The sequence below is a fragment of the Euprymna scolopes genome, chromosome 16 (genome assembly GCF_053919585.1).
Source record: "Euprymna scolopes isolate OS-2025 chromosome 16, ASM5391958v1, whole genome shotgun sequence".
NCBI lineage: Eukaryota > Metazoa > Mollusca > Cephalopoda > Sepiida > Sepiolidae > Euprymna > Euprymna scolopes.
The window spans coordinates 95,571,670-95,584,098 of NC_136497.1; the positions used below are offsets into that span (position 1 = coordinate 95,571,670).

A 12,429-nucleotide genomic window follows, 5' to 3' on the forward strand; every position below is an offset into this window, starting at 1 on the left:
GTTGTCCAGCAGCAATATGCAGCATCATAACTAACTCATGTTCTTGCTTACATAAGTGTAGGTGTACAGACACATATGTAAATTAGATGTCAACACTGAAAAAAAAAAAAGAGTCACTCTTTCTCTGAATAAGACAAACTATTAGAATAAAAGAGGGGGGAGGGGGTAACAGAAATACATAGAAAACAGAAATAGGTGATTATTCAATTAATAAATCAGCCAATTTAATTAAACAATTTTTTTTCAAACATAACTCAACCTCAGAAGTAAAGCATATTTTACCATATATTCTGTGACATTAAAGTGTAAACTGCATCAATCGCTTTATTGCTGATTAGTAAAATATCAATATTTCACTAAATATACATCACAAAAAAATGAAAATTGTATCATCAAATGACTGTTTTAAGGTTAGTTATTTCCCCAAATTTTATTATTATTGTGATATTCAAAGTTATGACATTTTATTTATTATCAAGTAATTTATATTGTCCATCGCTTTATAGCAGGTCTTTTAAAATGCCAAAAAAGGAGCGATTAATGGTTATCAAAAAGGAAATAATTGTTGCTGGACTCAAAGAAGGATTGTTCATCAAAAATTTAGCTATGAGCTGGAAGGGGATCCAAGAACTTTGGCTTTATTTGTGAACAACCCCAACACCAAATCCAGAAAGGATAAGGGCACCAGGAGAAACCTTTCACATTGTGATATTCGGAAAATTCATAGAGAAGTCAATCGAAACCCAAACAGCACCAGTGCTTCCATTTTTGCAAGAGCTGGAATCGCTCCAAGATCCAGGCAGGCCTGATGTAATGTGTTGAATGAGATGGCAAGGAACATCAAAACTATTCCAAGGCCTCCATTGAGCAAACAACATAGGGAAAAACGAATAGCTTGGGCACAGAATTACATGAAAATGGATTTCCAACGTGTCCTATTTACAGATGAGACTCGTGCTACTCTTGACGGTCTGAATGGATGGGTCAAAGTTTGGAACTCGAATGGAATTCCAACCCCTTACAGAGTTCATTGCCAACAAGCAGGTGGAGGCATCATGTTTTGGGCCGGAATCATTGGGGATAAGTTGGTTGGACCATTCTGAGTTCCAGAGGGTGTAAAACTTACCAGCAATGCGTACACAGCCTTTTTGGATAAACATTTGTCACCATGGCTAGATGACTTCCCATTGTCACGTTGCTTCCAGATGATTTTTATACATGACAATGCACCATCCCTTTCTGCTAGGGCAACTGCAGCCTTCCTTGAATCTATGTGCTTCTTTGGAGAAACCCTCAGGCGCTGGCCATCGTGTTCTCTAGATCTTAACCCCATTGAATATCTCTGGTCAATATTGAAAAGAGGTGTTTATGAAGGAAGAGAGCAATTTACTTCAAAGGATGCCCTGTGGAGGAAAGTAGTTGATGTCACCAGGACCATAACTCCTTTTCAGATCAAACAATTCACTTCTTCGATGGACAAAAGGTTGTTTAAAGTTATTTTTAAAAAATGGTGGATATGGCGATAAATAATTCATTTATTTGAGGCTTAGCACCTAGGATGTGCTTTTGTTTATCATTCTTTAACAGAAAAATATAATAAAAAGTAAATTTTTCATGATTAGACATTGTATTTTTGCTCTAATACAACATTTTAAGAGACCTGCAATAAAGTGATGGCCAGCGGAAGTGGGAAAGGTTTAAATTAAGGTTAATCAATCGAAAAGAAGGGATGACTTTCCAAAATATCGGAAAAAAAAAAAAGCGACTGCTCCTTGTAGAAAAGTGCACAGTTGAGGGTGAAAGAATTAATATTTTTAGCCAATTTCTAGATATTTTTCGTGCGAAGGGTCGAGGTTCAAAACGATACCGATCTCGTGAAAATCCGTCGCCTTTGTCGAAAGTTTAAGGCAGAAAGTTTTAACATGCATACATACATACATTTAAACAGACAGGTGAGATTTATATTATAGATGCATTTGTGATCAAGATGTTTATGTGATAAAGCATTCAACAAAAAGGTGTAAATAATGAAATAATAGAGATCAGGATATTAGCATAAATGAACTTACAAATAGCCTGTGTCAAACTGCTGTATCACGTCTGTTGAGTTTGGCATGCATTCACAAAAAAGAAAACTGTGATTCAAAAAGGAAGAGGTGAGAGAAGATAAAAAGAGAAACTGATTCATAAAATATGAGCCGGTATTTATCCAAAGTTTTCTTTAGGAAGTATAAAAACAATTACAAATTATGAATGGAAATTGGTTTTAATCTCTCAAATAAAAATCAAAATAGGACAGATTATCAAAGGAGGACAATAAACAAAGCTTTGGTCAAGTGTGTGTGTGTGTGTGTGTGTGTGTGTGTGCGCGTATGTATATATATTTATAATTACATATATATATTTGTATATATTAAAAAGAAAATACATAAACGTTTTTGATAAATTGGAAGGAAGTCAAAGTCTTTGAGGTTGATGAGATGATTACTCCAGAAAAAAGAAAATAATTGTTCGTTTGTTCCCAGATTTAGAATGATAAACCATCATCAAGATAAAACGCAGTCATTGTTTTTTTCTTCTTTATCTATCGATGATTCAACACAGTTTTGGTCAATGCTCTCAGTTCTTATAGTCTGAACAACAGGTGAGATGGCGGATGATTCTGTTTCTTCTGGACTGTCCTCCACAGGGATTATGGTCAGTTTGGCCACTGTTGGTGCCAGATTTACCACTTTATCAAGTACTTGAATCTGTCCACGGATAGAGCGGAAGAAGGTTTTGTAACCAACACTGAAAATAAAAGATTTTAAAAGAATTATTGTTTCATTTACGGTAATTAGAATAAATTAAAATAATTGTAATAACTGAAGGACTCCTGTTACTATTCTCTCAAACAAACCCAACATAAACCCAAACACAACATAAACCCAAACATAAACAAACAAAACACAAACCCAAACAAAACCCAAACCCAAACATAAACAAAACCCAAACATAAACAAAACCCAAACATAAACAAAACCCAAACAAAACCCAACATAAATATAACATCAGCTTGTATTCTTAGTAGTTGGATGACTATGTCCCTTATTAAGAAGTAAGTATATTTCACAGTTGAACTTTGGCATGCTTTGCTTGAACTGTATTAGTCAATAGACTTTCTTGTATATGGTGTAGTGTCTCAGGTGGTAGCATACTCGCTTTTCAAATCCTTAATTTCGATATGTTCTATTAATGAGCTGAAACGAGAGCAAAACTTGAATCTAGCACTTTCAATCTGCAGCTTCCATGGTTTGTGTGAGCTGCGGCATTGTTTGATTACAGAAATAATTATATATCATCCGACATTAAAAAAATATCAAATATTAATTTGCTCGCTGGATTGGCTTGTTGGATGACATCGTCCAAACGTATGCAAAATTCTACTTGTGAGACGTCAATCTGGGTTCTTAGTGTTTGGATGACTGCACGCCTTGTTGAGAAGAAGTAGGATATTCAACAGACTTTGCCTTGGTTTGTGTTAGACAATAGACTTTTTTATATGTGGCATAGTGGCTCAGCAGGTAGTGTACTTGCCTCACATACAAATGACTGCTTCCAAATCCTGAGTTTGGATATGTTCGACTGATGAGCACAAGAAGGAGGAAACTCAAGTCTAGAATTTCGGTCTGTGGTTTTCATGGTTCGTGCGACTTGCAGCATGGTTTGATTGTGGAAATAATTACAAATATAACTGTATAATAAATAAATTATAACAAAATTTCACAAATTAAGGTTCAAGTGCGATTTCATTGATGAGTACAGATTTTATCCAAAAGATGCATATGGAAATTTGCTTCAGCTGCAATCCAGATCAATTGTTAATACAAGTTTTAAAAAATATATATTCGTTTTATGTTTTCAATAGTCTTTAAATTTTATCTTGCTTGACATCTTCTAAGTCACCTATAATGAGAATTTTAATTGTCATACTGAAACTTACTATCACTGCCATCCATTTATCTTCATATCACTATTATTATTTGCTTTTTGACCTTACTATTGTCTAGTAGCTACTCTAAAATTTCCAGTTTTAGGGTGATGGTGGCTAAATAGTTAACATGAACTGAAAACTAATGTGCCAGGGTTGACTTTAATTCATTTCACAAAAACATTTTCATCAAAATCACATATGACCTCCCAAATATTCTAAAATTTCCACCTAAGTACAAAATGCTCTTTTTAACATTCCTTTTATTACAAGGTTACCTTTTTTTTAAAATCCTTCATTTATGTAATAACTGATTAGCAGATTACATTCAAAGAAAACATACAATCGTTCTTTAACAAATGCTTATATTATTTACACTGTTAATTTAATTTTATTAAATTTATTTTATATTTTTTAAATCATCATGTAAAAAAAAAATTAATTGATTCCCAAGTCACGCTATTTATTAATTTTCTAATTTTCATCTTCAAGTATCAATTTTTATGGGCTTACATATACAGTATTGAACATAGAATTAACAATTCAGCCGAATTCATACATTTTCAAACATGCTATCTTCAGAGACAATAAAGCAATCATTAATTTGTTTCATTTTAATCTTTCTTGCATAAAAATGTTATTTTCTGCATTATTTTCGGCTATATATTTTTCTTTTCTTTTTCCCTTCATATTAAATATTGTGCTCTTGTGCATTCACCCACTTTACAATATTTTTTTGGCCAATAATTTTGCTTTTCACTGGGTAAACATTTGTGTTAAAAACAAGATAACAGCCTTCAAATTCTAAGCATAAAAGAATACATACATGATAGCATGTTTATTTGACAGTTGCAGTGCAGAAGCCAGTTGCCATGACAATAATTCTAAAATTTTAGTTTGATCTTCACTCAAGGATTCACATATAAAAATATTAATTTTCAAAATCAAATGTTCCCATGCCATGCCAACAATTTGATGAATTATAGCTTTCAATAAATTTTGTACTTGGAAATAGTGGCAACAGCTATGGAAAACAATTCTCTAGGACATTACAAATTACTCTCAAAGGGGGATAGAGTTTTTTTGCTTTAAGTCAGAGTCACTCCAATTTGACAGGACAAAAAAGGCTATTTTTTAGAAGAAATTTACTTTTAACAGTCCTTCAGACTCTACAAGACATTCAACAGTTCTGATACTCACATTGCAATCCATTCCATCTTTTTTCTGTTTTTATATTGTCACTCAGATTTAATGTTAGCGTTAGGATATTAAGAAATGCTGCATTTTCAAATCATTTTGAATTCATCACAGTTCGAAATATAATGGAAGACCATTCTTCCAAGCATTACCACCTCCATTCATAGTGGGTAGGAGTTTTTTGTAGAATGCTGACAGGATTGCGCAACATTTTGAAATGAAACTGACTATGCCAAGTGAATGCATATTATTTCTGTCTTATTTTTTTTCTTTCATACTATATATTATCACCCAGACGATTAGTGCTAAGATATAAAAGTAATAGTGCTTTTGTGTTATTCAAAATTTATCACAGCTGCTAAAGTAACTGGAGGCCTTCCAAACACTACCACTTCCTTTCAGATAAGTTTATTGTCCGTCATCTAAAATGCATTCACCCACGAGGAAGTTCTGACACGGCCAACATTGACATTTAATGTCTTTTTTTTTTACTATAATTGTTTTCTTTTTTTTATTCGCTTTGTTATGCCCACTGCTTGTGCATTATTTCTCTTTCATATTGCCACCTGACTTAGGGTTAGAGATAAGATAAGAATATATGGCATAATCATGTCGGCACAACACTTCTCATTAGATCGCTTAAGTTAATCAGTACCAGATCGGTAACCATTCTGGAATACCAATTGCTATATATAGGTGGGCGTTGACACCTCCCTGTAAGAACTGCCTCTCTTCTGACTGGGATATACATGCAACTGGGAACTGCTGATGAATTTGATATTCCCTTGACACCTCCTCCTTTGGAGGAAGCCAGTTCAACTAGCCTGGGGAAGAAAGAGATTAATAAAGGCTATATATTTTTCTTTTCTTTTTCCCTTCATATTAAATATTGTGCTCTTTCCAGTGTACCAACACAATTACTTAACTCTTTATGTTAGTAAACTGCTGTAAAGATGTTTCGATGTTCATTATTATTTATAGATGTAATACTTGCAGAACATTACAATTAATTTCTATAGCTGGGTAAGAAAATCAAATTAAAACATTAGCGCTTGAGTTTTATAATTGAATATAAAAAATGCATTTAAGCAAAAATATTATTACATAATTACGTGTCATGCTGAAATTAGTAAAACTTTGTAAAATTACAAAAAATTATCAAGTAGAAAACTGATTACAAGAAAAAAATTAAATTTATCGAATAATGCCGTTTTAGCGATTTAGTCTATTTCATATAATAAACTGATATATCTCCCTTGTTTTCACTTAACTCTTGCTATTTCAAATTAGAAAATGGCAGATCAATAATATTTTTTGTTAAAAGAATAGTTCTGGCAGACCTACTATTCTATTTTTCATAAATTTTATAATCTTTTCTAACGACACAGAATTATGTAATAGTGTTTTAACTTGAATTGCATTTTTAATTTTTTTAGATATCCAATCATAATGTACACACACTAAAATATTTATATAGGGTTCAGAGATAAGAGCATAAGTTCAATAAGAAATTATATAGATTTTCCCAGCCAATACCAAGGCACGAGTTCTTAGTTACATAAGAAAGATACATATACACACTTGTAGATTACCTGCAGGCTGAAAACTATAACTCCCTGCTAAATACAATATATCTAACAGACCCTTCATTAAAAAAAAATTAATATCTTCAATAATAATCTTTTTTTTTTCAGATTTCTTTGCTACTAATTTTTTTTTCACATTTCTTTGTTGCTAATTTTTCCCCCCACATTTCTTTGTTGCTAATTTTCCCCCCCACATTTCTTTGTTGCTAATTTTTCCCCCACAGTTCTTTGTTGCTAATTTTTTCCCCCACAGTTCTTTGTTGCTAATTTTTTCTCCCCACAGTTCTTTGTTGCTAATTTTTTCTCCCCACATTTCTTTGTTGCTAATTTTTCCCACATTTCTTTGTTGCTAATCCCCCCCACATTTCTTTGTTACTAATTTTTTTTCACATTTCTTTGTTGCTAATTTTTTTTTCACATTTCTTTGTTGCTAATTTTTTTTCACATTTCTTTGTTGCTAATTTTTCTTTCACTCTTATTGCTTACCATTCAGTCTCAGCCCAGAGTTCCAAATAAGATAGACCCTCTCTCATACGGCCAACAATCTCAAGTGGAGTGTCCGTCATACTAGCCGTGTTGACAGTACGAACTACAGCCAATGCATCTCTCAATACCACTGCAATGATGAGAGCCCATTCCAAGCAACCTGCTTCAAGGACAACTTGTAACAAATATCTGAAGAGAAAAAAAAAAACTTCAGATAAGCAGTTTAACAAACATTAAAAACAACCTCTAATCAAATAAACTTCAGAGAATAACATCCAAATAATACAAGCTATTAAATATGTTGTTTATCTTTTAGAATTATTAAAGAAAAATATTTACTATTAAATAATAAAGATTCAATCTATTTTGTTACATTTATATGGAATGATTAAAAGAAATGATTATGACCAGTTTTTGATATTGAAAAGATTTTATTCAATGAGAAATTATATCAGATTTAACAATACACTTTGTCTTCAAATGCATATTGTTGAACCTGGAAATTTATACTAAATTTCAGTAAATTTTTACTTTCTTTCCATCTTAACATTCACCTTAAAAATTATGACTTTTACAAGTTTTTCAGGTTTGCTGAATATGAATTTCATATTTAAATTTGGCACAGACAAGTAGTTTTCTGGATATTAAGACATTCCGATGTATAACTTAATAAATTTTAGTGGCATTCACCATTCTCAACATGGGGATGAAGGAGGGGTTTTGTAACACGCATACACATTAGTACTCTTCAGTTGGGAAAAAACATGGCCTTCAGTAAAAACAATGGATTACATTAGATAATAAAGGTCTTAATATTCATAAAATCACTTGTCTGTGCCAAATTTAACTGTAATATTCATTGTCAACATACATAAAAACCTATAAAAATTGTCAATTTAATGTTGAATGCTGAGGTAGAAAGTTAAAAAAAAAAAAAAAAAAGATACCAAAATTTCAACTTTAACAGAAATAGATTGTTCTCATGCAGAAGTCTTAATTCTTAATAATGAAATGGGTTCAGAAGTCTTAATTCTTAATAATGAAATGGGTTCAGTTCAAACTTTTGTAGAGTTTCAGGATTCAACACAACACACTTGAAGAAAATCGGAGCTTAGATTGGTTGAAATGCTGTAAGAATAACATCCAAAATGAGAACAGTAGTTCAAATGATTCAAATTATTATTCCTTGTTTCAAAAATTCAGAACCATATTTGATAGCATTGTGAACTGCTGATATTTCTGTACAATATTAAAATTATTCAAATATTTTATTTTTTGTACACTGATAATCAATGGTGTTGAAGGTGTTTTTGCAAAATAAATACATGGGATAAAAGTTATAAACTTGCATTTTATTTTGGCACCATAACCATACAACTATTTCCATTATAAACAGAAGAAAAACTTGGAAATTATTGATCTTAACAAAAACACAAATTGTAAACAATCTTCGGAATAGAAGCTGAAACATGTATAAATGGGAGTATGAAGTTGAAACTATCATTTCTCATTTTCAGTTTAACATTCATTTTTATATGTTGTCAAACAGTTTTTTAAGCAATAGACTTCCAAACTAATCTATATCTTTTTTTCACGTATTTGTTTATCTCTCAAATCTATTGTTGCAATATTTTGGAGGAGTAATGGGGTATGATCCCACACAGTCTGACGATTCTATTTATAAACGATGCTAAGAACTGATGAATCAAATTAATTCACGTTCTGCTACAAACCAATCAGAAACCAGAATTGCTTCATAAATATTAAACCTTTTCTGGAGCAATTTCACATGTTCTTTCCCGGGTTTCGACACGGTAAGAATATTTTGTTCTGTGGAACTGTACTACAAACAAGTCCCCTCCCAGGACTTGTGTGTAACAGCGAACCATCTGAAACTGTTCTGAAACTCAAAATGGCTTACACTTCTAGAGGTTATGGGCCCAGCGTGCGTCTTTATTTCGATGGATCCGAATCAAAATACGAATTGTGGCAAGTTAAATTTCTGGGATATCTACGAACCCAAAGGCTACACAAAGTACTAGAAACACAACCTGAAAACAGAAATGACCCCGACTTCATTGAAAAGAATGCAACTGTCTTTGCGGAATTAATACAGTGTTTAGATGACTGAAGTCTATCACTGGTAATGAGAGAAGCCTTGGACGATGGCTGCAAAGCATTAAACATATTGAGAGAGCATTATTTATCGAAAGGAAAACCCAAAATTATTTCTTTATACACTGAACTGACCTAATCACAAGAGTTTCCAATGTGGATACAGGACTCAAAATGGCGATTACATTAAAAATGTAGAGAGCTCTGTTCGCGAACATACATTTTTTATTTTCGTGTACATTTGATGCGTCAACAAGCAATAATAATTTTCTTGTCGATTGTGGGGCCACGGCACATGTGATTACAAAGGAATCTGATTTTATCAATTTTGATCCCAACTTTAAGCCGCAAAATCATTTTGTAGAACTAGCTGACGGAAGTCGAGTCAATGATATCGTTTTGAAAAGAGGCAATACGAAAATCTCGCTAAAGAACAATACAGGTGAACTGTGTTTCTGTATTCTAGAAAACGCTTTTCTAATCCCAAAATTTAAACAAAATATACTTTCTGTACAAGCTGCCACAAAACAAGGTGCAAATATAAACTTTAGCCCCAATAAATCAAAACTGGTATACCCGAATGGAACTGTATTCGACATTAAAGAAAATAGAAGACTATATTATTTAAATAGCGTAGTCCCATCAAAAACCGCCTACCATGATCTACAGACATGGCATAAAATTCTTGGACACTGCAATATTCCTGATATCAAAAAGTTGCCGACTGTAGTTGATGGAATGCAAATACAAACATCAAAAACCTTCAACTGTGACGTCTGTACGCAAGGGAAAATGACAAACTATTAAAGCAAGATACCAGAAAAAAAATCCTATCAATGGTGCATTGTGACTTGAACGGTCCCGTAGAACTGATGGCCAGAGAACATTATAGATATGTGTTGAATTTCGTAGATGACCATTCAGGTTTAATAATGGTTTATTTTTTAAAGAATAAATCTGATACCCTGCTAGCAACTAAGAAATATCTAGCCGACATGGCCCCCTACGGTGAAATCAAGTGTATTCGCTCTGACAACAGTACTGAATTTACCAATAAAGACTTTGAATTTTTACTAATTAACCATCATATCAGGCATGAAATATCAGCTCCTAGATCGCCACACCAAAACGGGACTGCTGAACGTGCGTGGCGGACACTTTTTGAAATGGCAAGATGCCTACTCATTGAATCAAAACTCCCTAAAAACCTCTGGACGTATGCACTTATGGCGGCAGCCTATATACGCAACAGGTGTTTTAACAAAACATTATCTAAAACTCCATATGAATCTTTCTGCGGTAAAAAAAAAAAAAAAAAAAAAAAAATTTAAGCAGAATGCATATATTTTGTTCAACTTGCTTCGCATATATAGAGAAAAAGAGTAAATTGAATATTAAAGCTGACAGAGGTATATTTCTTGGATACGATAAAAACAGTCCAGCCAATTTAATATTTTTTCCCCCCCAAAAAAAATAAAATAAAAAGAATCCGGTGTGTAAAATTCACAGACATGTTTAATTGTAAAGACGAAAACCCGTCATATGAAGAGGATGGAATTATATTACCTCAAATAATTGGAACAAACGAAAACAATAAAAATGACGGAGACGAGAGTGTCCATGATGATGATGATGATAAAGTCGAGATATCCCGAAAGAAATAGAAGACGACCCGATTTTTTTGTGGTCGACAGTATAAAGGATTATCAAATCGACTATTGCTGTTCAATGGAAAATGCACCAAAAAGCTTCAACGAAGCAATTAATTCAGAACAGTGTGATGAATGGAAAATTGCCATGAAAAAAGAAATAGATGCCTTAACCGAAAATTATACCTATACGGTAGTGCCTCTCCCAAGAGATAAACATGTTATTTCTACCAGGTGGGTCTTTACAAAAAAAGAGTACAGCATCAGGCGTAGAACAGTACAAAGCAAGATTTGTTGCTAAGGGGTGCTCTCAGATTTACGGTAAAGAATACTTTTCTACGTTTTCGCCGACCACAAACCTAACGACAATCAGAGTTTTACTGCAAGTCGCATCACAATATGACCTAAACATCCATCAAATGGACGTAAAAAATGCTTATTTGAATGCCCCAATAGACTGTGAAATTTATATTACCCCTCCAGAGGGATTTATAATGAAAAATAAAAATAGCGTATGGCGACTTAACATGTCATTATATGGTCTAAAGCAGAGTGCTCAGTGTTGGAACACAGTGTTCCATAGTTATATTATTAAACAACAATTTAGACAATGCGCTGTAGACCCCTGTTTATATACCCAACACAAAGACGATAAACTACTGATTTTGGTTTTGTGGGTCGAGGATATTTTAATCGCATCAAATTGTGACATAATGTTGACTGATGTTAAGAACAAATTAAGTAAAAGATTCAAAATGACCGATCTTGGCAAAATATCCTGGTTTCTGGGGATAGAATTTACTCAAAGCAAAGGACTTGTTACGATGACTCAATCGAGATACATCGACGAAATACTATTAAAATTTGGAATGGGAGAGTGCAAGAAACGCTCTACACCGGTCGAAAATGATATTAATAAAAAGTATACACACAGAATCTGAAATAATAAATGACACACAATATCGCAAAATTATAGGTAGTCTTATATATTTGATGACTGCAACCAGGCCCGATATATGCTATACAGTAACGAAACTGTCACAAAAATTATCACGACTGACAATGAAGGATTTAAACAGAGCTAAACAAGTCCTACATTATTTAAAAGGAACTAAGGAGCAGTAGTTAGTATTTAGAAAATCAAGAAATCCCCTAAAATTAGAAGGTTTTTCGGATTCAGACTGGGCAAACGAAGAAGATCGCAGGAGTGTATCTGGATATTGTTTCAGACTCTCAGAAAATGGGCCTATTATTTCATGGAAATCTAAAAAGCAACAGATTGTATCTCTCTCTACGTGTGAAACAGAATTTATCGCGATCACACACACGACCCAGGAAGCACTCTACCTTAAAAATATCCTGAAGACTATTTTAGAGCCAGAATTGATTACAAGCCCCGTGGTAATTAATTGTGATAATCAAGCCA

General features: G+C 33.1%; 1 protein-coding gene across 5 annotated transcripts in view; it reads right to left on the reverse strand.

The window, feature by feature from the left end:
* Nucleotides 1-2,247: 2,247 nt before the first annotated feature.
* The window catches only part of LOC145296022 (guanine nucleotide exchange factor subunit RIC1-like), a 317,949-nt gene continuing 307,767 nt past the window's right edge, over nucleotides 2,248-12,429 (reverse strand). For all 5 annotated transcript variants that reach the window (XM_080142059.1, XM_080142062.1, XM_080142061.1 and 2 more), the window contains 2 exons: nucleotides 7,240-7,428; nucleotides 2,248-2,790 (listed from right to left, as the gene is read on the reverse strand). In XM_080142059.1, coding sequence (XP_079998185.1) covers nucleotides 2,547-2,790; nucleotides 7,240-7,428 — 433 coding nt within the window. In that variant the 3' untranslated portion in view covers nucleotides 2,248-2,546. The remainder of the gene's footprint in view (nucleotides 2,791-7,239; nucleotides 7,429-12,429) is intronic.